At 39.3% G+C, this 27162-nt stretch overlaps 1 protein-coding gene across 4 annotated transcripts in view; it reads left to right on the top strand.

The window, feature by feature from the left end:
* Positions 1-11169: 11169 nt before the first annotated feature.
* The window catches only part of NEMF (nuclear export mediator factor), a 56561-nt gene continuing 40568 nt past the window's right edge, over positions 11170-27162 (top strand). For 2 of the 4 annotated variants that reach the window (XM_061429778.1, XM_061429779.1), the window contains exons 1-5: positions 11170-11703; positions 12823-12891; positions 13005-13107; positions 16270-16395; positions 26831-26979. In XM_061429778.1, coding sequence (XP_061285762.1) covers positions 11645-11703; positions 12823-12891; positions 13005-13107; positions 16270-16395; positions 26831-26979 — 506 coding nt within the window. In that variant the 5' untranslated portion in view covers positions 11170-11644. The remainder of the gene's footprint in view (positions 11704-12822; positions 12892-13004; positions 13108-16269; positions 16396-26830; positions 26980-27162) is intronic. The other 2 variants (XR_009738907.1, XM_061429777.1) reach the window with 1 other exon arrangement.

Here is a 27162-nt window from a genome sequence, read left to right as displayed (position 1 = left end):
TGGAATTCTATCACCTCCACTAGCTTTGTTCGTAGTGAGGCTTTCTAAGGCCCACTTGACTTCACATTCCAGGATGTCTGGCTCTAGGTCAGTGATCACACCATCGTGATTATCTGGGTCGTGAAGATCTTTTTTGTACAATTCTTCTGTGTATTCTTGCCACCTCTTCTTAATATCTTCTACTTCTGTTAGGTCCATACCATTTCTGTCCTTTATCGAAAACATCTTTGCATGAAATGTTCCTTTGGTATCTCTAATTTTCTTGAAGAGATCCCTAGTCTTTCCCATTCTGTTATTTCCTCTATTTCTTTGCATTGATCGCTGAAGAAGACTTTCTTATCTCTTCTTGCTATTCTTTGAAACTCTCCATTCAGGGGCTTATATCTTTCCTTTTCTCCTTTGCTTTTCGCTTCTCTTCTTTTCACAGCTATTTGTAAGGCCTCCCCAGACAGCCATTTTGCTTTTTTGCATTTCTTTTCCATGGGGATGGTCTTGATCCCTGTCTCCTGTACAATGTCACGAACCTTTGTCCATAGTTCATCAGGTGCTCTATCTATCAGATCTAGTCCCTTAAATCTGTTTCTAACTTCTACTGTATAATCATAAGGGATTTGATTTAGGTCATACCTGAATGGTCTAGTGGTTTTCCCTACTTTCTTCAATTTCAGTCTGATTTTGGCAATAAGGAGTTCATGATCTGAGCCACAGTCAGCTCCTGGTCTTGTTTTTGCTGACTGTATAGAGTTTCTCCATCTTTGGCTGCAAAGAATATAATCAATCTGATTTCGGTGTTGACCATCTGGTGATGTCCATGTGTAGAGTCTTCTCTTGTGTTGTTGGAAGAGGGTGTTTGTTATGACCAGTGCATTTTCTTGGCAAAACTCTATTAGTCTTTGCCCTGCTTCATTCCATATTCCAAGGCCAAATTTGCCTGTTACTCCAGGTGTTTCTTGACTTGCTACTTTTGCATTCCAGTCCCCTATAATGAAAAGGACATCTTTTTTGGATGTTAGTTCTAAAAGGTCTTGTAGGTCTTCATAGAACCGTTCAACTTCAGCTTCTTCAGCGTTTCTGGTTGGGGCATAGACTTGGATTACAGTGATATTGAATGGTTTGCCTTGGAAACAAACAGAGATCATTCTGTCGTTTTTGAGATTGCATCCAAGTACTGCATTTCGAACTCTTTTGTTGACCATGATGGCTACTCCATTTCTTCTGAGGGATTCCTGCCTGCAGTAGTAGATATAATGGTCATCTGAGTTAAATTCACCCATTCCAGTCCATTTCAGTTTGCTGATTCCTAGAATGTCGACATTCACTCTTGCCATCTCTTGTTTGACCACTTCCAATTTGCCTTGATTCATGGACCTGACATTCCAGGTTCCTATGCAATATTGCTCTTTACAGCATCGGACCTTGCTTCTATCACCAGTCACATCCACAGCTGGGTATTCTTTTTGCTTTGGCTCCATCCCTTCATTCTTTCTGGAGTTATTTCTCCACTGATCTCCAGTAGCATATTGGGCACCTACTGACCTGGGGAGTTCCTCTTTCAGTATCCTATCATTTTGCCTTTTCATACTGTTCATGGGGTTCTCAAGGCAAGAATACTGAAGTGGCTTGCCATTCCCTTCTCTAGTGGACCACAGTCTGTCAGAACTCTCCACCATGACCCGCCAGTCTTGGGTGGCCTCACGGGCATGGCTTAGTTTCATTGAGTTAGACAAGGCTGTGGTCCTAGTGTGATTAGATTGACTAGTTTTATGTGAGTATGGTTTCAGTGTGTCTGCCCTCTGATGCCCTCTTGCAACATCTACTGTCTTACTTGGGTTTCTCTTACCTTGGACGTGGGGTATCTCTTCATGGCTGCTCCAGCAAAGCGCAGCCGCTGCTCCTTACCTTGGACGAGTCTGAATGCCTAAAATATCCAATACCAAAAAAATTTCTCCTGGCCTGGGTTAAAATATGTTTTTCAGAAGGTCATTGTCACAATGCACTTTGTTTGGCATTTACTCAACACCATTACTAAATATGTAATTTAACCCTCTACCCAATACTTAGTAATACTCTACAATTTCCTACAATATCCATGAAAGAAGTATGCAGTTGACCATACTTTTTTCTAAGCCTTTAATTTTGTTAACAGTGGAATATCTTAGACATTCAGCAACTTTAAGGTTTTATGTTTTCAAACCTACTAAGCCTTATCCTTTATGGTTTCTGTTTTTGGTGTTTGCTTTGAAGGGTCTCACCATTCCAAGAACATATACATAATGACGTTAATGTTTTAGGACTCTCTTATCTTCAGAGTACACACATACTTGATTAAAAAATAATGTTTTGTCCCTCCAAAACAATGCATTTTGTTCTTAAGGCTGCTTTGCTTTACTATTAATATTAGAACACTTACTTTCTTAAATCATTTTTTGCTTATTTGCCTTGTGTGTGTTATCTATAGGGTATACTGTAGATCGAATGTTTGTGCCCCCTCAAAATTCCATATGTTGAAACCAACTCACAAGGTCATAGTATTTGAACATGGGGACATAGTATTAGGTTATGGGGGTGAAGTCCTCATGAATGGGATTAAGTGCCCTTGTGAAAGAAACCCTAGAGAGCTCCTTTGCTGCTTCCACCACAAGAGGGCACAATAAGAAGATGCCTATCTATGAACCAGGAAGCAGTTCTTCACCAGATCTTATACTTCCCAGTCTTCAGAACTGTGAGAAAAAAAGTATTTATTACTTAAGCCACCCAAACTATGGTATTTTTGTTACAGTAGCCTGAAGGGACTAAGAGTGTAGAATAAACTACTCCAAAGTTTTGTTGTTTGAAATAACTATTTTATCTCATTATTTTGAGGGTCAGGAATTTGGGCAAAGCTCTGCTGAACAATGGAGAAGGCAATGGTACCCCACTCCAGTACTCTTGCCTGGAAAATCCCATGGACAGAGGAGCCTGGTAGGCTGCAGTCCATGGGGTCGCTAAGAGTTGGGCAGGACTGAGCAACTTCATTTTCACTTTTCGCTTTCATGCATTGGAGAAGGAAATGGCAACCCACTCCAGTGTTCTTGCCTGGAGAATCCCAGGGACAGGGGAGCCTAGTGGGCTTCTGTCTATGGGGTCGCACAGAGTCGGACACGACTGAAGCGACTTAGCAGCAGCAGCAGCTGCTGAACAATTCTACTCCAGGTGATACTGCCTGTGGTCACTTACTGGTATTCAGCTGTTGGCTGGTCTGATCTGGACAGTCCAAGGTGCCTTGATTGATATGTCTGGTACCTTGGTAGGCTTGACTGCAAAACTTTCAGTCATGACACTCCCTCTCCATGTAGTATTCAGGACTCTCTGTGGCAGATTGTGAGACTTCTTACACAGTGACTCACTCTTCAAGAGACCAAGTTGAAAGTTACCAGTCCTCTTAAAGGCTAAAGGCAGAAAGAGCATAGCATCGCTTCTGTCTGCTGTGCTTTATTAGTTAAAGCAGCCATGGGCCAGCCTATATTCAAAGGTGTGGAGAGAACAGACCCTCCTCTATGGATGTTAAAGAATTTGTGGCCAGGACTCCCCTGATGGTTCAGTGGTTAAGATTCTGTGCTTCTATTGCAGGGGGCACGTATTTAATTCCTGATTAGGGAACTAAGATGTCACTCTGAGCAGCCAAAAAAAAAAAAAAAAAAGAATTTGTAACTATTTTAATCCCCCATATGTATCCATTACCTGTGTTTTCTTTTTAACTTCTGTGAGATACGTCATACATATGAAAGATACAAATGTAAAATTTAAAGTGTTTATAAAATAACCAACTATATAACTGGTATTCAGAAATAGAACTTGCTAGCATCCTAGAAGCCCATACCCAAATAGCCTTCCTCTTGGACATAACCACTATTCTAACTTTGTGACATTATCCTGTTATACTTTATGGTTTTACCACCTGTATATGCATCTCTAAATAGTTTTTCCTCCTTCAAGCAGTGTTGACTTCTAGGAAGTTCTTGATTGCATTAAGACAATTTATTTCTCTGAAACTGTAACCCCAGGGGTTACAGATAATAAATCAAACATTTTCATCCCTCAACACCTCAACCATTTCTTGCCCTGCATTGTTCCAATCTCATTTTACCTTTCTGTTTGTCCAGTTTGTGTGTCTGTCTTGGAAAGTAATAGCCCCAATAGAGAGCATAATATTCCATTTCTGGTTTATCATCTAAGTGTAGAATGTCTCATCTTTCATTCTAGATCCCAAACTTCTACTGAGAAAGCCAGATAACACTGATGCCTAATGCTGACTTTACAAGAGACAAAAATACCTGATATACAACAATGCTTGGGGCTCAATTTATGGTGTTGAATGAATAAATGGATGAATTTTAAAGCCTCGTAAAAAGTTGGCATACTGGAACATGGCACAGTAGGGAACTCCTAGGTTCTGTCTGTTCCTCTCAGAAGCAATGAATAAGCTGGCAAAAACTGTTGGAATCATGTTTTTTAGAACTTTAGAATCTTAAGTTTAAAAATTTACAGCAACCAAGAAAATGTTTAATGAATTAAAAAAAACCTACAGAATTTCAGTACTGGAGCTCTGTGGCATTTTCATTTTCTCTGTTCCATTCCCCACTCTTCAGTTCAGCAGGAAAAGACGCTCTAAGGGATCTATTATATTTTTGGCACACTCTTCCTTACCTCATGGTGGAGTAGCAGTGAAATTTCTCCTTAGTAGTCAGAACAAATCACTGCAGCCAGCGTAGCAACTCCCTTGTTTGCTTTTGATTCAGAGGAACAAAGAGCCCAAAATTACTAGGCAGCAGTCTAAACTTTTAGTTCAATGGAATCATTATTGTGTCTTCTAGAAGAAGCATTTCTCCCTTTAGGCCTGAGACCTCTAGGCCAGCAGATTACAAGCCCACAAGGGGCAGGATGAAAAATTTTTGCTAGTGAGTTACTAGAGGTAGTAGTGAATAATGCCATTCCCATTTCCAGCCCTTCTTTCCTGGATTCATGAATATTGGCTATGGGAGAAATAGCACCCTTTATTGGACACTGAGTCAGAGTATATAGACCCTCCTGAAGAACCTTGCCTCAGTCCTGTGAAGTATTGGCACCTAGCTGTGTTGTAACTGAATCCTTGAAAGGTTATGCCATCATTCTATCAAGTCAGTTGCTTCAGGATGGTGGGGGAAATGGTAAAACCAGTAAAATCCATGAGAACAAGCCCATTACTCTACTTCATTTGCTGTGAAGTGAGTTTTTGATCAGAAGCAATGCTGTGTGAAAAACCATGTTGGTGGAAAAGGCATTCTGTAAGCCCTGGATGGTAGTTTTGGCAGAAGCATTGCATGGAGGGTAGGCAAATCTGTGGCCAAATATATGTCTGTTCCAGTAACAACAAAACCTCACCCCTTCCACGATGGAAGTAGTCCTGTGTAATCAATGTGCCTCTAGGTAGTGGCTGATCACCTTGGGGAAGGGTACCATGTCTAGGACTCAGTGTTGGCCTTTGCTGCTGGCCAGTTAGGCACTTGGCACTGGCTGCAGCCATCTGCCTTGGTGAGTGGAAGTCCATGTTGCTGAGCCCCTGCATAAGCTCCACCCCTGCCCCTGCCACCATGGCTACTCTGTTCATGATCCCTTTGGCTAATGACAGAGGTACCTGGGGAAGGAATTTGGTTAGTATCTACAGAATAAGTTGGTCATCTTTCCACTTGATTATTAAAATCCTTCTCTACTTAGATCAATCTTTGGTGAGCATATTTATGGGATCCAAATACCTCCATATTCTCCACCTATTTTGATAGGTCTGTCCACATACCTCTCCCAGACTTCATCATCACCCATTTTCAAATTACATTCCTTCCCAAGTCCCTGACCATCTAGTCAAACAATTGGCCTCAGCCCATGAATTGGTGTATAATTGCATAGCTGGAAATTTCTCCTTCCAAGCAAAATGAACAACCAGGTACTCTGCTCAAAGTTCTGCCTGCTGGGAGGATTTCCTTCATCACATCCCTTCAGGGAATGTCCCAGAAGGGGTCAATAGTGCTGCAGCTGTCTGTTTTAGGGTTGACATATCATACAGAACTACCTATACACCAGGCCCAAGTCTTCTCTTCCTCTGTCAACTGATTATAGGGAACTCCACATGAGGCCATAGGTGCAGGCTGGGAGAGAGAAGGTGGTGTAGCAGGAGTGAGGAACATGGGCATTTGGACCACATCTTCATGTAGCTAATTTGTGCCTTCAGAACCTGCTTGGGTCTGATCTCATATCTACCAATTCCATTTGATGATGGAGGGCTACTGTGCACCCCCAACTTTATAGCACGGTGGGTTAGGTAACACTCAGTCCATGATAGGCAGCTCAGGTTGCACGATAACTTTGGAGGCATGTGGTTAAGCATTCAGTTTCTCCAAAGCCCAGCAGCAGGCCAAATGCTGTTTCTTAAATGGAGAGCAGTTATCCACAGAGCATGGCAGGGCTTTGTTTCAAAATTCTAAGGGCCTACAGGGTGCTTCATCTACAGGGCCCTGCCAAATGCTGCGAACTGCATGCCTGTCTGCCGCAGCCACTGCAAGCCCCATTGGACCTGCTGGATCACATGTGGCAGAGCAACTGGCATGGCAGCCTGGACCTGATGCACAGCCTTCTCTTGATATGGACCCCACTCAAAATTAATAGCTCTTTGGGTCCCTCAGTAAATGGGCCAGAGTGACATACCTAAAGGAGGACTATGTTGTCTCCAAAATCCAAACAGGCCCACTGGTGTTGCACCTCTTTTTTAGTTGGAAAGGAGCCAGATGCAACAACTTAAACTTCACATTAATAAGGGATATCTTGACATATACCACACCACTGGATCCCTAGAAATTTCTCTGAGGCAGTTCTCTGAATTTTCGTCAGATTTATTTTCTCTCTCTGACACTACTCTATACTTACCTATAAGTATAGAGTAGCTGCTGTGTCTTTTCCCCTAAGTCTAATCACTGTGGTGTCATCAATGTAACGGATCCATGTGATATCTGGTGGAAGAGAAAGGTGATCAAGGTTCTGGCAAATTAAATTATGATGTAGGACTTGAGAGCTGATACTCCTGAAGTAGCACAGTAAAGGTGTATTTCTGGCCTTGCCAGTTGAAAGTAAACTGCTTCTTGTGGTCTTTCTAACAGAGGCAAAGACATAAGTAGATCAATAGCTGCATACAAGGTGCTGGGGCTGTGTTAATTTGCTCAAGCAATGAAACCTCATCTGATATAGCAACTCCAACAGGAGTCCCCACCAGGTTAATCTTACAACATGCACTGTTATTCTCCAGGGTCCATCCATCTCTTGCACAGGTTGATTAGGTGAGTTGAATGGGATGTCATGGGAATGGCCACCCCTGCATCTTTAGGTCCTGATAGTGGTAGTAATCTCTGCAATCCCTCCAGGAAAGCAGTATTGCTTTTGGTTTACTATTTTCCTACATATAGACAGTTTTAGTGGCTTCCACTTGGCCTTCTCCCCATAATTGCTCTCACAGGTCAGGAAACCTGTGTGGGGATTCTGCTAATTGTTGAGAATGTGTATTCCAATCATACTTTCCAGCACTGGAGAAATACCTGCATGGGGCATTTGAGGACACACTGGGCCCGCTGTGAGACAGACCTGAGCTGAAACTTCACTGACTACCTGACCTCCATAAACCCCTACTCTGAGTGGACCACAGCCATGTTTTGAGTCTCCTGGAATTACTGTGAGTTCAGAGCTAGTATCCAGGAATCCCCCACAAAGCCTGACCATTTCCTTTTCCCCAATGCACAGTTACCGTGGTAAAAAGATGTAGATCTCTTTGGGGAAGTCTGGGAGAAAGATGAGCAGTATGCATTTTTGGCAGTGTCCTTCCTCAAGGGCACCCAGATTTCCTCTCAAACAAGAGGTTCTGGGTCTGTGAACTGGCTGGAGTCTGAGAATTGACTGAAAGACTATGACTCGGTTTTTATCATTTTTGTTCACTTAAGTTACAACTCTTTTGCTTACAGAGACCAAGTAAGAATTTAGTAAGCTTCCTATACATTTCAGTTCTAGGAACACCGTGCTCAAATAGCCAACACCATCAGTCTCCCTAGTCAGACTATTCTGATTGCTGCTTTGACTCTGCTGTTCACTATGATCATCACACCCACCTGGCCTCTGCACATGATTGCTGCCATTGCTCTCTGCCACTCAGGCTGCAGTTACTCCCCTTGCATTCAGGTTTCCTGAATCAGTGGCACCTGCTCCCACTTTAAGTTCTGGCCTACAGAGAAACGTGATCACTGATATCTTCAAGGGTACGCAGGACCCCCTCACAAATTTATTTCTCACTGTTGTGGGGCAAGAAGTGTCCTCTGGTCCAGTGTAGGCCACCCCAAATTGTGCCCGAATGGCACATTGACTACTTTGAATTAAAGTTACTTAAGAAATGGCCAACATTAGAGAGACACTCTCATCCTCCTTTCTCTTATTCTGAAAGCAGGAAATAATTTCTCATATGAAAGGTACACTCCCTGCCTCCAGAGGTAGGACACCCTTAACCCCAGAGTCAGGGAACTCAGGCTGAGAAGCCTGTATAAATGAACCTCATTACTTCTTTATTACCCAAGTCTATATTCAGTTTAGATTCTTCACTACTTGAGTGCCTGAAAACCTGTTTTTTTTGTTCTGTCAGTTCCTTACAAATTTATTAATTTATTTAAAAAATATAAAGGCTGCCTGCTTTGGCCACTTCTTAGGTCCCATTTCTATGAAACCTCCATGTGCATTAATTAAAATTTATTTTTCTTTCTCCTCTTATGTTGTCTTGCATCACTTTTATTATTAATCCAGCCAGAAGAACTGAAGAGGGATAAAAGTGGAGATTTTTCCCTTGCTGACACTACACATTGACTATTTCTATGAGTTGAATGGAAAGTAAAATTAATAAATTATATAAATATAATTATATGGTAAAAATAAGACAAGATTAAAATAGTTTTGATAATTATATAATAAAATTGGCTTTAATAATTATATGATAAAAGTAAGAAACATTAAAATAAATAGACTTTCTTCCCACATATATATCTCAATAAGAAGTACCATGTTTATATTTTTGCAAGACTGATTTCCTGCTGTATCGTGAATCCTCTTTGGTGAGGCAATCTTGTCTTATAAGACTATAAATTATTCTGAAGTGAAACTCTGTTGGTTCCTAATGATTACCACTGCATCTTTCTGAGATCAGTAAACTTCCAAGTACGGGCTACAGGCCCTATTCATCTTGACAGTTACAAATGCAGATACCTTGAGCCAAAGTTAATTCAAAATCTCTGGTGTCGTGTTCAGGAATTTGCTTTGATTATCACCACAGTGATGAGTGAATCACACCAAAGCTTGAGAATCACAGCTCTAGATGATCCTACTGCGGCTGCTAAGTCGCTTCAGTCATCCATAAATAACTACCTCTAAATTTTCAGTTGGGACAAATGCCAATAAATCTGTTAGTGATTTCAGATATTCACCTTTATCTTCTTTTTGAAAATGGGAAGATGATTTATCCATTTACTCTTACCTCTAATTTTTCTCACAAGTCTCTAAGTATCCCTGATTCAGAAGTTTTTCAAAATCAAGAAATTATTCCAGAACCCAGAAATGATAGAATTCCATAGTAATTATAACACTTATCTTTATCTTCTTTCCCCCCTTATGTGTTTTCTTGTATTTTCCTTCTGTCGCTCATTTTCCTTGATAGACAAAGCATAAGCTATGTATGAGTTAGTAGAGTGGTTGTCTTATGTATAACTTAAATTAGTATCCTGCTCCTATCTTATGAGTCTAGGTCTAAGGGCCCTAAAGTGGGTGTTTTGCCATAACGTATTTCAGTTTTTGTTTGTAAAGAAGATCTGAGTGTTGTACCTTTCTATGTGGATTGCTTTTATGTAAAATATTTAGGCATTATTCGGGAAATGCCTGAAAGAGCCAACATAAGAACCTTAGTATTATTTATGTCCAGTTAGACCTCTCGCTTTTACTGTTTGTACTACAGTTAATGGGGTTCCCCGTCTTTCCTAAAACCTTCAAGTGGCTTATTCCATATTTTGATCTATTTTGCATGATTTACTGTGCCGTCTGATGCAGTAATGCTGCGCTGTACGTGCTAAAGCGACCCACTGGGGCATCAATTCCCGGTTTCTTCTGAAATTACCCACCGAGCCGTTTTTTACTTAGAGTCGCCTTCTACTGGTGGGAATTCGGCTTGCCACGACTTGCAGCCGGTAAACCCTAGGATTCTGGTAGGTCTGGATTCCTCGCCGGGCGCTGTGGCGCGCGCCTGTAATCCCAGCTACTCGGGAGGCTGAGGCTGGAGGATCGCTTGAGCTCAGGAGTTCTGGGCTGCAGTGCGCTATGCCGATCGGGTGTCCGCACTAAGTTCGGCATCAATATGGTGACCTCCCGGGAGCGGGGGACCACCAGGTTGCCTAAGGAGGGGTGAACCGGCCCAGGTCGGAAACGGAGCAGGTCAAAACTCCCGTGCTGATCAGTAGTGGGATCGCGCCTGTGAATAGCCACTGTACTCCAGCCTGGGCAACATAGCGAGACCCCGTCTCTTTTGAGTTCTTACCTTAAAAAAGGCTTTCTTATTTTTTAATATCTTTTCATTTTTATTTTTAATCTTACTTCACCATTATCTAGCGAAACAACTGAATATTAAGGTTGCCAAGTATTTATGGAGCCCCTATTGTATATCACGGAGAAGGCGATGGCACCCCATTCCAGTACTCTTGCCTGGAAAATCCCATGGACGGAGGAGCCTGGTGGGCTGCAGTCCATGGGGTCGCGAAGAGTCGGACACGACTGAGCGACTTCACTTTCACTTTTCACTTTCATGCATTGGAGAAGGAAATGGCAACCCACTCCAGTGTTCTTGCCTGGAGAATCCCGGGGACGGGGGAGCCTGGTGGGCTGCCGTCTATGGGGTCGCACAGAGTCGGACACGACTGAAGCGACTTAGCAGCAGGAGCAGCATTGTATATCGGGTACTATGCTGAGCCCAGGTTCTCCCAATACCTAGAATGGATAAGAATCTCACAGTAAAACGCAAAATGCTCTTCGGCGAGCAAGACTTATCAGAATAGGAACTTTTTTTTTTTTTTAAGAGTTGGTTTGCCTTGATCATTGAGGGTAACTGTAGGGCGAATGAAATAGTCCACTGCGTTAAATTTCAACAGTGTACGCCCCAGGGAAAGTGGTAGTTCCTCAGGTACACAAAGCGGTACCTGGGGAAATCCTCCTAGTACGTTGCTCATAAATTGTTATGACCAGTAGGGGTCACTATGGGGGCTGGCTTGAATCCCGAGAGGCAAGGGAGCAAAGTAACTGGACTAGTTTGTAAACTTTCCAGGAAGGAATGCAGTTTCAAGAGAATAATTTGTATCTATTTCGAATTGTTTTGGTACGACGAAAAGCTAATCGACGACGACTTGACTGCCAAACGCTTCACAAAATGTGACTCAAAGACGTTCGCTTCGAGGAGTATTGGATCTTCTGCGCGGCCGTAGATCCGCCTAGTGCGCCTGCGCATAAGAGTAGCGGCGTTGAGTCAGGCCGGCAGTGGAGGAAACTGCGGTAGAGAACCTCGAGGCTCGCCATGAAGACCCGCTTTAGCACCGTTGACCTCCGTGCGGTACTTGCGGAGCTGAATGCCAGGTACCGTACGTCGGGTGACCAAGCTTGTGCAGGGGGTGCAGGAGGCAGAGGCCATGGCCCTACCGTAGAAATAAGAAGGGCCTTGTGTTTTCCCTCCCCGCCCCCGCCCCCCCCTCCCCCGGGTGCTGTTCTCCTATAGACCTGGCTAGGCCTGAGTGGGCGAGCGCGTGACATCTTTCCGTGGCCCTGAGGATACCGGGGGGACCCCGGCGGCCACGTGCGCCACCCCCCGGCTCTCGTGGGCTGCTGGTCTCGCCAGGTCTTGCGTCCCACTTTGGCAGGGCTCTCGGCTTGCCGGCCTGAGTCGCCCCGGTCTGGCAGGAAACGTTTACTAAAAGAAGTCAGGTGGACGCCAGGACACTAGAGTTAAGTCATTAGTTCCAGAGGTTTCCAGACCAGAGGCTTGGTTTGGTAGACTCTCCTCCTCACCCTAAAGAGTTTTAGCTGGAGGTAATAGATTCGGCCGGAGATCTGCATTCTAGTTCGGTTTTTATTAATATTTTATTAATATTATTTAGCTGTGTGAGCTTTGTCGTATTTCTCAGGGCTTCGTTTACATCTTTTCTTCTGTAATTAGTTGAGTTAGATTTTACTGTATTTCCTAATATATGTATTGGATCACTTAAACTCTTTAAAGCATTGTATGTTCCTGGAGCTGGTCTATCACTTTTTTTAAACAGTTACATTCGAGGTTTAGCCAGAAGGTTGCTGGCCTTCTGGCACCCCACTCCAGTACTCTTGCCTGGAAAATCCCATGGATGGAGGAGCCTGGTGGGCTGCAGTCCATGGGGTCGCTAAGAGTCGGGCACGACGGAACGACTTCACTTTCACTTTTCACTTTCCTGCATTGGAGAAGGAAATGGCAACCCACTCCAGTATTCTTGCCTGGAGAATCCCAGGGACAGAGGAGCCTGGTGGGCTGCTATCTATGTGGTCGCACAGAGTCGGACACGACTGAAATGACTTAGCAGTAGCAGCAGCCTCTGCACTCTGGTTGACCCCCTGTCTTTAAAGATTCCCTCTTTGGCAGGCTGTGTTTCCGCTTACGCTTTAAATTGTGGGGAGTTTTATGTTTCAAATGGTAGTATGATTTATTACTTGTTTCTTTTCTTTTTGCAGCTTGCTAGGAATGAGAGTAAACAATGTTTACGATGTGGATAATAAAACGTATCTTATTCGTCTTCAAAAGTAAGAGCATTTTATAGGCTTGTTTTATCTTATGTAATTAATTTTTTTTTTAAAGCAACCTACTGTTAGTGCTGGTAGGACCCTAAAGACATTTTGACTTTTTTCTTCTACAGACCAGACTTTAAAGCTACACTTTTACTCGAATCTGGCATACGAATTCACACAACAGAATTTGAGTGGCCTAAGAATATGATGCCGTCTAGTTTTGCCATGAAGGTAAACCTTATTATACTTGAAGCTTAATGTTAAGGCTCTGAGAGTGGTCACTAACAACTGAAGTTATAAACTGGTTTTTCTTCGTTGGTATAAATAAAACAGATAAATACAGAGTAGTTGAGACATACAGGATGAATAAAGGAGATGTTTATTAACTTCTTCCTTTTACCCATCACACCACTTTGTGTTCCAGATCTTTCCTTCCCAAAGTTACCATTCTAATTCAAGCTTTTATAGAGCTGGACATTATAGTCTTTTAACTCTGTGCTTCTCACTATCAAAAAAAATTTGTTTCAGACCAGCAGTGATCTTTCTACAGCATCATTTTGATTAGTTACCCCACCTTTTACAATTGTCTGATATCTGAGTCTGTATCCTGCACCCCAGCACTCTTGGCTTTCTGTGTTCTGCCCTCCTTCCCTAGCCTTGTCTTCCACGGTTCACTTTTCAGCTGCCAGTATGTATTTTGTTGGAATACTTAATGACATTAGTATGCTACCAGCCATATCTTTTTACTTTTCACTTCTCTCTGTTTTACTGTTAAAACTGAGATCCTGCATCTGTGAATGTATTACCCATTTGCTTATTGACATAACAGGTATACTGAGAGCTCGTGGTACAGAGGAAAGACGTTAGACTCAGATATACATAACTTTGAATTACTGATTTTGCTGCTTGAATACTTTTATAACTTGAAAATTTTACTTAACCTCTTGGGACTTGTTTCTTTAAATGTAAAATATAGATAATGCCTCTGTTACGGGGTTATTGGTGAGGATTGATTGAAGTTAAATGTAAAGCACCTAACACAATGCCTGACACATAGTAGGGCTCCATATGTATTAATTTCCTTCTTCCTCTCCTCCTCACTTTCCTTCAGAAATTTATTTGTTTTGGCATTGTGTTATTTCATTAGAGGCTTTACAGAGAAGATCCTTATCCCCAGCAACTTAGAATCTGTTTTGGATTACATGTTAGGTAAGTGTTTCCCAAATCGCAAGGCCTGTCACAAAATTATCAAATTCTTAAAAGTTTCATTTACTTAATAGTAACCCAAAATGTATCTTTTGGAAATTGTCCTTAATAATAATGACACTTTATATTTGTATAGCACTTTTCAAGGAATAATACTTCATTTGAGTTGTTTAGCAACTCAGTGGATATGAAGAACAAATATCATTTCAGTTTTACAGATGATATAACAGATAATAAGCTATATGCTTTTGGGATTGTGTAAACATCCCCAAATAAGGCTATATCAATAGGAGATCAGACACTCAAAAAAAAAAAAAACAAACAAAAAACTTTGATGAGTTAGGTATACATGTCAATCTAAATATGTATACAAATTCCCTCCAGTGGAGTAGACAACATTAAGCACTTTATAAATATCTACAGCTGTTACTGTTGTATGTCAGGCAGGATCATGTTTAGTATGTGGTAAATCAGTGACTTTTCCTGATTCTCACATTTGGGAATGCCAGATACAGCTTTGTGACACTGACAGAAGCTTGTTTTCACCAAGATGCTAGTAGAGAAAGAAAAAAGAGGTTTTACATATGTATTATATGTCTGCCTATACTCATGATAATTTTCCCTTTTTTACCATTCCATGGTGTGGACTTCTATTCCATTCAAAGATGCCTTTTATCTTCATTTTAACTTTATTTGTCTCATAAAAATATTACTGGGGAAATTGACTATGATTTTCACCTGGGGATTTAAAGATAGCCCTGAATGTAGGTCACTGTTTAAATCAAAATTAATGTAGGCCACTTCTAAATGAAAACTGTTAAATTTAGGAGGGGGAGATTATTTATTCTGTGAAGGTTGAAAAGTCTCATATCTGCCTCAATATAATGTGAGTATAAAATTCTGCCTGAATACATAAAATGAGAATTTTAGTCAGTTTGAACTGTAGCTCTGGAGAACTCTTCTTAGTTATGAAAGAATTGGCATTGATTTGAAGAATGACCCTGGATATTTCTTCTTTTTTTTTTTAAAGATGGTTTTAGATGAATTTATCTGTAAAATTTGTCTTGGAGTTGAGTCTTGAGGAAAAGAAAGCATCCTTTCTTTCTGGTCTTGACTAAGAGGTCTTTCAAATTAAAAAATGAGAAACAATTGTTAAAAATTTTTTAAGGAGCCACAGAGTAGTTTTGTTTTTGGTTGATGTCGTACATAAGATATTTATATTAAAGAGTAGTATGGGTTTCCCTCATAGCTCAGTTGGTAAAGAATCTGCCTGCATTGTAGGAGACTCAGGTTCAATTCCTGGGTTGGGAATATCCCCTGGAGAAGGAAATGGCAACCCACTCCAGTATTCTTGCCTGGAGAGTCCCACGGACAGAGGAGCCGGGGGGCTATAGTCATGGGATCGCAAGAGTCGGACACGACTGAGTGACTTTCACTTCGAAGGGTAGTACGTGTAATATAAAACAGTAGGTATTTACCAAGTAAGTTGCCTTTGGGTTTAATATGTTCATTTTATTTTAATTGCTGATAAGAACAAGAACCTTATGACTAGGCATAGAAATGGAATTTGATAAAAGATAGGAGTTGCTGCATTTGGAGTTGAGCTAAGTTGTTCAAAAACTTGGAGATAGTACCAGAAAAATTCTGCTTGGGCTTTATTAATAAAGTTCGTGAGAATAGGTTATTAGTTGTAAGTTGGAGGACTGATTTACAGTATTTCAGTAAGCTCATGGTTTAGAATTTGTATTTGAACTGAAAGATTAGTGGAAATCATTAATCTTGGACACAAACACACAAAAGGGAATTTGGGATATTTAAAAAAGTGGAGTAGAAAGAGGCTTTTAAAAAAGGTTACAGTTTTGTGTGTGGTCTTCAGGACAAGAACAGGAATTTATTTAGCAGTGTATAAAGCAAAAAAGTAAATTTCATTATCTGTTATTGTCTACTTAAAAATTGAATATGAAATACTGTTTCAGAGTTAGCAGTCAGAGTGGTCTGAAATAAAATGTATTTCTTCTGATTATCATTCTGTAAGTTTTGATTTTAAGACTATACTGTTTTATCTACTAGTCTTAAGATATTATTCCTAATGGAAATTAGAAGGAGAAACTTACTTATAAACCAATACCGAATGATTAGAAATTCACTTTTACTATTTAAATGCCTTTTTCTTCTCTTTCTTGCTAGTGCCGAAAACATTTGAAGAGTCGGAGATTAGTCAGTGCAAAGCAGCTTGGTGTGGATAGAATTGTAGATTTTCAGTTTGGAAGTGATGAAGCTGCTTATCACTTAATCATTGAGCTCTATGACAGGGTAAGTTAAATTTGGGGGTGGGGTGAGGAGAATTCACTGTATTGTCGATTATTCATGTAATAGTGCTATCAGACATGAGCAGGGAACATTTTTTTCTTGTGAAAGGCCATTGATACACTAGGATAATGTAGTGCAATGCAAGTAAAATGTAATCTTCCATTAATCTTCATTTTATCTGGAGGCCAGAATTTAGGCAGACCTTAGCCATTTAAACAGAAGCAGAAGATATTAAGAAGAGATGGCAAGAATACACAGAAGAACTGTACAAAAAAGATCTTCACGACCCAGATATCACGATGGTGTGATCACTGGCCTAGAGCCAGATATCCTGGAATGTGAAGTCAAGTGGGCCTTAGAAAGCATCACTACGAACAAAGCTAGTGGAGGTGATAGAATTCCAGTGGAGCTATTCCAAATCCTGAAAGATGATGCTGTGAAAGTGCTGCACTCCATATGCCAGCAAATTTGGAAAACTCAGCAGTGGCCACAGGACTGGAAAAGGTCAGTTTTCATTGCAATCCCAAAGAAAGGCAATGCCAAAGAATGCTCAAACTACCGCACAATTGCACTCATCTCACACGCTAGTAAAGTAATGCTCAAAATTCTCCAAGCCAGGCTTCAGCAATATGTGAACCATGAACTTCCTGATGTTCAAGCTGGTTTTAGAAAAGGCAGAGGAACCAGAGATCAAATTGCCAACATCCGCTGGATCATGGAAAAAGCAAGACATCTATTTCTGCTTTATTGACTATGCCAAAGCCTTTGACTGTGTGGATCACAACAAACTGTGGAAAATTCTGAAAGAGATGGGAATACCAGACCACCTGATCTGCCTCTTGAGAAATTTGTATGCAGGTCAGGAAGCAACAGTTAGAACTGGACATGGAACAACAGACTGGTTCCAAACAGGAAAAGGAGTTCATCAAGGCTGTATATTGTCACCCTGTTTATTTAACTTACATGCAGAGTAGTACATCATGAGAAATGTTGGACTGGAAGAAGCACAAGCTGGAATCAAGATTGCCGGGAGAAACATCAATAACCTCAGCTATGCAGATGACACCACCCTTATGGCAGAAAGTGAAGAGGAACTAAAACAGCTCTTGATGAAAGTGAAGGTGGAGAGTGAAAAAGTTGGCTTAAAGCTCAACATTCAGAAAACGAAGATCATGGCGTCCGGTCCCATCACTTCATGGGAAATAGATGGGGAAACAGTGGAAACAGTGTCAGACTTTATTTTTCTGGGCTCTAAAATCACTGCAGATGGAGATTGCAGCCATGAAATTAAAAGACGCTTACTCCTTGGAAGGAAAGTTATGACCAACCTAGATAGCATATTCAAAAGCAGAGACATTACTTTGCCAACAAAGGTTCATCTAGTCAAGGCTATGGTTTTTCCTGTGGTCATGTATGGATGTGAGAGTTGGACTGTGAAGAAGGCTGAACGCCATAGAGTTGATGCTTTTGAACTGTGGTGTTGGAGAAGACTCTTGAGAGTCCCTTGGACTGCAAGGAGATCCAACCAGTCCATTCTGAAGGAGATCAGCCCTGGGATTTCTTTGGAAGGAATGATGCTAAAGCTGAAACTCCAGTACTTTGGCCACCTCATGCGAAGAGTTGACTCACTGGGAAAGACTCTGATGCTGGGAGGGATTGGGGGCAGGAGGAGAAGGGGACGACAGAGGATGAGATGGCTGGATGGCATCACTGACTCGATGGACGTGAGTCTGGGTGAACTCCGGGAATTGGTGATGGACAGGGAGGCCTGGCGTGCTGCGATTCATGGGGTCGCAGAGAGTCGGACACGACTGAGCGACTGATCTGATCTGATCTAGCCATTTAAAATAGTATTTGAGGGACTTCCTTGGTGGTTTGTGATTAAGACTGTGCTTCCACTAGGAACTAAGATCCCATATGCCATGTGTGCAGCCAGAAAAACAAAAAATAATAGCATTTAAATGTGGTAGATGAAAATCTGAGAATTGAAGATATTATCTGGTACTTTAAATTTCAGAACTAATGTGATAGAGCCAGCAAATTGTCAAATAGTTTTGTCATAAACAGCATTTGAGACCTAGGGACATTGCCACATTTTCAGTGTCATCAGTTATAAAAGGAAGACTGCTGATGGCCTCACCATTCTTCTTGCCTCTTAATCCTTCTCTTAGTTACCTGTTCTATCTTGGAAATGTTTTTTCGTGAGCTGTCAACAGCAAAATACCATTTGCATGAAAAATTTAAGTATAAAAAGTGAGATCATAGAAGTGCTAGGTAAAAATATGGATTAAGATGGACGAATTTGGGATGAAAAAGGCTTTTAAGCTTAACAGTGAAAATAATAAATATTACTACTTAACCTACCAGTAAGACAGTTTAAAAACTGAGTAAAGCAGAAAACACCATGAGCTACATATGAAGTGAAAAACTGGGAAGAAGTGTTTTTAACTCACAGGATAAATAAAGTGTTCATTACCCTCAATATGTAGTTTTCACAAACCATTCAAGTGGAAAAAATGGGTAAAGTACTTGATTACACAATTCAGAAAAGAATAATACAAATGGCTTATGAAAGCATGAAAACATGTATAAATTCACGAATTACTGAAAGATGAAAATGAGATATTTTTCTTTCTCCTCTTATTCTTTTTTTTTTCGTCAGCATATAAATGATTGGAATGTTTGATGACAACCAATATTATCAAGAATGTACAGGGAGTTCCCTGGTGGCCTAGTGGTTAGGACTCTGAGCTTTCAGTGCCATGGCCCAGGTTTAATCCGTGGCCAGAAAAAAGACGAATTAAAAAGTTGTTCAGGAACAAGGGCAGATTAGAACATTATTTTCGAGGATTATTTGACAGATTGTAACATGATTTTTAAAGTTTATGTGCCTAAACCTTTGACCCAGGAATTCCACTTCTAGGAATTTATTATAAGCGTTTGAGGCAAGTGCTTGGAAAGGACCATGTCAGGGATATTCTTATAGTGTTTATAATAGTTAAACTTGGAAAGAACCTGAATGTCTGTGTTGTTTGCTTTTTCTCCTTTTCTCTGTGATTATTATCTCCTGAATGGTCCCATTTATTTCTTGCATGAGTCATTTGGACTGGACTTAACTACAGCTCTTCGGTGGAAATTGGTCCCTATTTGTTCCTTATATGTGAGATAGAAGAGAATTTTTGTCTTCTTTCTAGACTCCAGGCAACTCCAGTATTCAAAGCTAAATTTCTTTGAATAAGAAATTAGTTAAATAATTAAGGGAGACCCAAATAATAGAATACTGTGTAATTTTTAAAAATAATATTGGGACTTTTTTTCTTACGAATGTTTTCACAAGATACTTTTAAGAATTTTCAGATTTTTGTTAGATAAATGTGCACTTAGTGAATCCTCACAAGTGAACTTACCCTGTGTTAGTTATTGACCTGAATGTGGGACAGGGACAGCAAGACCAGCTGCTGATCCCTGCACTTTCTCTAACTGTCTGTGCACTTCTCTTTGCCAGTGATCCTTTCCTCTTCTGCCCCCTCCTCCCCTGCAGGCCCTCTTCTGCCCCCTCCTCCCCTGCAGGCAAGAGCAGCTACAGCTGTAGCCCTCCTGGAATTGATTTTTGTATGTGGTCTCAGGTAGTGGTCCATTTTTTAAAATTTGTATGATAACTTTTTAAAAACTTTTGTTTTGAAATGATCATAGATTCATAGGAAGTTGCAAAGATAGAGAGGTCTGGTGTAACTTTCACCCAGTTTCCCTTAGTTGTACATCTTATATAATCATATTACAGTGTCAAAACCAGGAAATCAATATTGGTACATAGAGCCCTGTGCATTTTACCACATTTGTAGATTAATGTAACCAACACTGCAATCAAGATACAGAAGTCTTCCATTACCACAGAGATCTTCCTTGGGATAACCCTTTGTAGTAACACCCACCTCACTCCCTCCCATCCCAGCACCCTGGCAACAATTAATTTGTTTCATCTTCATAATTTTGTCATTATAAATTGAATCTTTAACAAAGAAAGTGGCCTCAAAACCTTGGTTAAAAGGACGTACCGGATACTCTTAAATAGGAGTTGATAAACTATATAACCTATAGCCTCTTTTTGTAAAGGCTGTGTTTAAGAATGGCTTTTACATTTTGAAAGCGCCCTTTAAAATGAAAGAAGAATATGCAACAGAAACCATATGTGGCCCACAAACCCTAAAATATTTATCATCTTGCCTTTTATGGGAAAAGTTTGCTTACCCCTGCTCTTAAATAATAGACTCATATGTCAGCTAATATTGGACAGATACCAGTCTGTATCAGGGATGCCAAGTTAGAATTTTTAAGACTCTTTTTAGTCTAGAAGCAGATGTTTTCATGAAAATAGAGTGTTAACCTATGATCTGGGACGACTAGAATTGATTATACAGGACTGAGTAAATTGGAGAGTAATTGGAGACTGAGTAAATCTGATTGTGATTATTTTTTTCAGAATATCGTTGATTTTATTTTTGTGATGGTTACATGATAAAGCTCTTTACCTTTCTCTGACCTATAATTTAGTAGACTATACTAGTGCAAATCTGAGTGATATATTCTTTAAATGGTAGTTTGCTCTCTTTGATCCCTTAGAATTTAGGTACAGTTGCCTTTTACTGAGATTGTTTTACTGCCCATTGACAATATGTATATTTACATAGGTTCAGTAAGAATTTTTCCTTTTTACCAGGTTACAATTAGGCAAATTTGAAGATAAATCTCATTTAATTAGATGTGAAAAGCTCACCATTAAGGAATAAACGTAACACTTCATGAGTGGAGCCTGTGTCCACAAAGTCCTCCTGAGAACCTAACCTTGGACCTCTTGTGTGGCATATAGGAGCCTAGCCTGCAGTAAGTGAGGAAGGTCACTTCTTGTAGATCTGCATGACTTCAGGTAGAGAAGAATTTACTTGTATTTGTAGGTGTACCACAGATGAAGCCAGTGGTGTTTTGTTTTTTTTCTTTTTTGGCTTCTGTGGCTTTGAGTTAGAAGCAAATAGTAATTTTTTAAGTTTCTGGAATAACAGAGGCTATTGAAAATAAAATTCCAAATTTCTTGTGAATTCTTCGGGCAGCAGTGATTATTATGACTTTGTAACTATTGATACCATGTGGCTCTAGATTTGCTTTCTATAGTACAAGGAGGTTTATGTAGTATATGTTGGTATTAACATTTCTTACTATACCTGTGTAAATCAGTCCAAGAAGCAGAGTAGCTTGTATATGTGTAATCAAGAATAATTTTAAATGTTGTGATTGTAAGAGGAGATTTAAAAATTATCCAAAATTTGAAGAGACAAAAAAGCATAAAATGTTGTTTGAATATCCTGCCAGGTGTTGTCTGGCCAGTACTCCTGGGGATTCTAGGGATGTATATCTTTGATTTGCTACCCTTTCTTAAAATTTTTATTAGTTTATTTTTTTCGCTATCCTGGGTCTTCGTTGCTGCACTTGGGCTTTCTCTGATTGGCAGCAAGTGGAGGCTACTCTCTAGCTGTGGCGCGTGGCTTCCTGTTGTAGTGGCTTCATTGGTTGTGGAGCGTGGGCTCCAGATGTGCAGGCTTCAGTAGCTGTGGTTTGTGGGTCCTAGAGCTCAGGCACAGTCGTTGTGGCACTCGGGCTTAGTTACCTGGCAGCATGTGGAATCTTTCTGGACAAGGGATCAAACCTGCTTTGGCAGGCAGATTCTCAACCTCTGGCCCACCAGAGAAGTCCCTGCTACTTTTGATTAGGCTTTTTTACAACTTGTTAAACGTGGGCTTTAACTTGTAGAAAACTGACAGTGCAAACAATTCTTGTCTGATGGCAATGAAAATTAATTTCATGTAATAAGATACTCAGATTATTCCTGTCAGGAGAAAAGATATCCCCGGAGGTTGCGGTTTTATTGCCCTCAGTTGGCAGTCTTACACAGCCACTCTTCTCAGCCATGCTAAGTACTTTACTAACTTCATTTCTTTTAGTGCCAGGTTTGTCATCTAGTTGTCTCATTAATTAGTTAAATAACTTTTGGCAGTTACTAAAATTGTGTTTTGTCTTCTGGTGACCACTGTTTCTGTTGTTTTCTGTTTTTGTCTTTGGTTTTCAGTGGTTTTGCTATGATGTGCATAGTTGATTTTCCTTTGTACCTTCTGGGGTTCATAGTGCTTTTCTAGAACCTGTGATTTGGTGTTTTTCATCAGTTTGGGAAAGTTCAGTCATATTTTCTTTTGACCTGTCTTCCAATTCACTAATATTATTGCTCTCAGACAAGAATCATTTGGAATTGTTGTGTTACCTGATTCCTCTGATGTCTGTTTTTATAGTCTGTTGTTGTTTTGATTTTAATACATTGTCTTTTCTCCTCACATGCCTGATTATTTTATTGTGTTCATGCATTGAATAGGAAAAGTAATAGATATGCTATGATACCTGAATGATTTTACCCTCCTTTAGAAAGGGTACTTGTTTTTGACAGGTAGCTAAGGACACAGATAATCCAATCAAGAATTGAATTGATTAGGAGTTGGGCCTGGGAAAGCTGGATAATTTCCAATTCACTCCTTCTTCTGGGATGCAGCCTTTCAGGGTTACTATTCATATCTGAACTTATAAGGGATAACCCCCCCTAGCTCCCACACCTTTAACTTGGACCCTGAACTCAAATTTTTATTCTCCTTAGTTGTCCTGTGACTCTATCGAAATTCATGCTCGGCTTGCCAGCCTGTCAGCTGCTTCTTAACTATTAAATGAATGATCCTAAAGTAGCTCCAAGTATGGTGCTCACCTTTCTGAGTTTTCCTCTCCTACATTTTTATCCTGTAAATGTTTACTACCTACCTTGTTTGCATTTTTTGTTTCCGAAAAGACTTGCTTTGTGTATTTTGTCCAGTTTTTCTCAATAGTTAGAATTATCTAGACTACCATAATAGAATTATCTAATCTACCATTTAAATTTAAAATATTTATACAATTAGTACATGAATACATACTCAGTATATACAGAAGTTCATAGAATTAAAATTGAAGGTCTTTCTTATCACTCTTGGCCCAACCAGTTCCGCATTCCAGAGTAACCACTATGTTTGATGTCCTATTTATGATCACTTCCCTTCCTCCCCTTCCAATTAAAAAGGAGAAGGGTTTTTTTTTTTCATTGAGAGGAAAAATCTCTAGAATTTAAGTAACTACAGAGTGCCTTAGGTTTAACTCAATATGAAGTTTAAGCTTATATATCAGACATGGCCTTTTTCTTTTTTTTCCTTTTTTCAGTTTAACTTAACACTTAACAATGCAAAACTTTTCCATAGAATAAATCTTTTTTATCATTTAAAGATCTAAAGAGTTTTTCAATTTTATAATAATTTTAGATTTGTAGAAAATTTGCAAAGATAATAAAGAAAACTCCTGTATACCCCTCACTTAGTTTCTCTTAATGTTAACATCTTACATAACCGTGGTACATTTGTCAAAACTTAGAAATTCACATTGGTATATTACTGCTAATTAAACCATAGGTTTTATTTAGGTTTCGCCAGTTTTTCTAGTCATGTTCTTTCTTTTGTTCCAGGATTCAGTCCACGATACCCCCTTGCATTTAGGGCCTTTTCTGTTTTGAAGTCTCTGCACAATTGACATGTATGCTGTCTAGATTCCAGAGACCCAGTTAGTGATAAGTTTAGAATAGGTATTCAAGATTTATATATGAGAGTAAGTGCTTGGGAATTTTCACTGTGTTATCTAAGAGAAATATGTTGGTTGATTCTTAGAGTAGATTTTGAAGATTGCGCTCTTGTCTCTTTATAGCAGGATCTGAACATCTAGTCTTCATGTCTGGAATTTTGATGTATGGTTTATTTAAAATTGATCAGTGTAAAGAGACTATTGCCACTCAAACTCTCAAAGTCAGTTTATTAATTTGTGATATGAAGGTTCCAGTAGGAAAGACTCTGGAGAAAATAAGATTAGAAAGTAGATTTTTTAAGTACATCAGAATCAAGTGCAGTGTTTACCCAAATAAGTTCCTTGACACCACTTCTGTAAGATAATAGCTTAGAAAAATGGGTCCCCAATAAGGTAAAGAAAAATTTTTTAACTCTAGGACTTACCACTGCCTTTAATATGATAGTATGATGTGTATGTGCCCTAGGGAAGGGTATGTTACACAGAATTTCCAAAACTTACCACATCACATAATTTTTTTTTTTTTTTTAATGGGAAGTAGTGGGAGCCATCTTAACAGAAAACTTTTGGGAAACCTTGGTTTAAAGAAAGCCCTTTTGGGGAAGTAACTACCTTACTTGAATCTTCCAGATGCTCTTGATAACTGAACAGTTTGATTCAGCAAACATTTATTGAGGACTTTCTACATGCCAGGCCCTATGGCTAAGTCTGTTTTTCAGGTCACATCTTTATGAATTAATTAGACACTATATGGACTTCTGTCTAAGTCTCCTACTTTCCTTCTGCAGTTAACATTTCTGTTCTTTAAGTTAAATAAATATTTAAATTTATAAATGCATGGTTTCTTTGAAGTTAGAACCTTTAGCAGTAGGTCCTACTCTTTCAACACCAGAAACTTCAGATTATCTATAGGCATACATCATTTTACTGAGCTGTATTTTATTGTGCTTCTCATATGCTGAATTTTTTTCTTTTTTTTTTTTTTTTACAAATTGAAGGTTTGTGGCAGCCCTGCATCAAGTAACTTTTTGCTTGATGTGCCATTTTTCAACAGCCTTCGCTCACTTTGTATCTCTTTCATTTTGTTAATTCTCACAATATTTCAGACTTTTTCATTACTATTTTTATACTAATCTGTGGTCAGTGATCTTTAATGTTACTACAAAACAGCTTGGTGAAAGCTCAGATGATGGTTTGGAGTTCTTAGCAATAAAGTATTTTTTTTTTTTTTTGCAATAAAGTATTTTTAAGTTAAGATATGTACATTGTTTTTACAGTGTATTATTTATGCACTGTTATATGTTTTGTTATATATTATATATCACATTATTACACAGTATAGTATAAACATTACTTTTATATGCACCGAGAAATCAAAAAATTAATGTGACTTGCTCTATTGCAATATTTGCTTTATTTCAGTGGTCTGAAACCAAACCTATAATACCTTCAAGGTATACCTGTGTATCTGTGATCAAGGTGAATCATGGCCCCATCTAGTGAAATTGATGTTATTCCTCATCAGGTTGAGACTGTTCCCACCGTCTTTGATGACACCTTCTGAGTACTTGCTAAGGCATTTGTGACTGCTTCATGAATGCTTTTTTGTATTTTAATTACACAACAACCTGTAGCTTCACTATCTATAAACAAATTTGGAAGGGTGTATTCTTTGGGCAGTTTATTTTCATTAGGCTTCTCCCCTCTTTTTTATTAAACAGATTATGTTAAATTCTAAAAAGATTTTTAAAATCCTCACTTTTTAATGGAAAAAAAAAAAAAGTTGAAGTGTTAAGTCACTCAGTCATGTCCAATTCTTTGCAACCCCATTGACTATAGCCCACCAGGCTCCTCTGTCCATGGGATTTCCCAGGCAAGAATACTGGAGTGAGTTGCCGTTCCCTTTTCCAGTGGATCTACCCAACCCAGGGATCGAACCTGGGCTTCCCCATTGCAGGCGGATTCTTTACTGTCTGAGCAAATAAGTATTTTAATTTTTCCCTGTATTTGCCTTCTGCTTGCCAGGATACAGGATTTTTTTGTCTTCCAATTTTTTTTCTTAATATAAAACATTTTTCTACTTTTTAAACATAGTCGTAACAGGTTTTAAATATCTTGTCATATTGATATATTTTATTTAACACTTTCCCCAATTTTTACATTTAGGCTGTTTCCAGTTTTTTTTCTGTTTTAAATAAGCTGCAATTTAAGCATGTAGCTTTTGGTTTTATTGAGTTACTACATTAGGCCACATAAATAACCAATTGTGGAATTCCTTGGTCAGAGGGTATTGTGACCTTTATTGATTTTGCCACATAACTGCTATTAAAAGACAAATTGCAAGTGAAAATATAAATAAATAGCTTTGTGTTTGGCTTCTGAAATTTATGTGGTTTTTCTTAATAAGTCACAGTGTGTGTAGATTTGCCTCAGCCAGGTGCAGATTAAGTTCAACTGGTGGTCATCAGGGTGTTAATTGATTACTTTAATAGTGCCCTCTGCAGAACCATCAGATAGAGTTTAAAGTTGTTCCAGATCCCTTCATTGTGTTTAGATTTATTTATTTCACAGTCTGTGCTGGGTCAGTGTAAGGAGCATTGTTGAGATGTGACTCAAATGCTTTTTGTTTGTAACTTCCTTTCTGTAGCCTTCATTGGGGTTTTAAGAGACATTTCCTTTCTCAATTTTTAAGAAAATTTAAGAATGACTTAGGAAAAACATTAAATTATATTTTATTCTATTACAGGGGAACATTGTTCTTACAGATTATGAGTACCTAATTTTAAATATCCTAAGATTTCGAACTGATGAGTCTGATGATGTTAAATTTGCTGTTCGTGAACGCTATCCAATTGATCATGCTAGAGCTGCCGAACCGTTGCTTACCTTGGAAAGGTAACATGTTTTGTTTATTAACTCATTTCATACTGTATTAGATAGTAAAATAGATTATACGTCAGGATATGAAAGAACTGTCACATAAGGAAATAATGTGTTTACTTGCATAAAATAAATTTGGACTGCTTGAATTATACAAATGTGCACTTGAATGTAAGCAGTTAAGCCTTATTTGGCTTT

This window comes from Bos javanicus, chromosome 10 (assembly GCF_032452875.1).
Source record: "Bos javanicus breed banteng chromosome 10, ARS-OSU_banteng_1.0, whole genome shotgun sequence".
Classification (NCBI taxonomy): Eukaryota; Metazoa; Chordata; class Mammalia; order Artiodactyla; family Bovidae; genus Bos; species Bos javanicus.
Note: the sequence above shows the minus strand (reverse complement) of the source record. Positions and strands in the feature narration are given on the sequence as shown.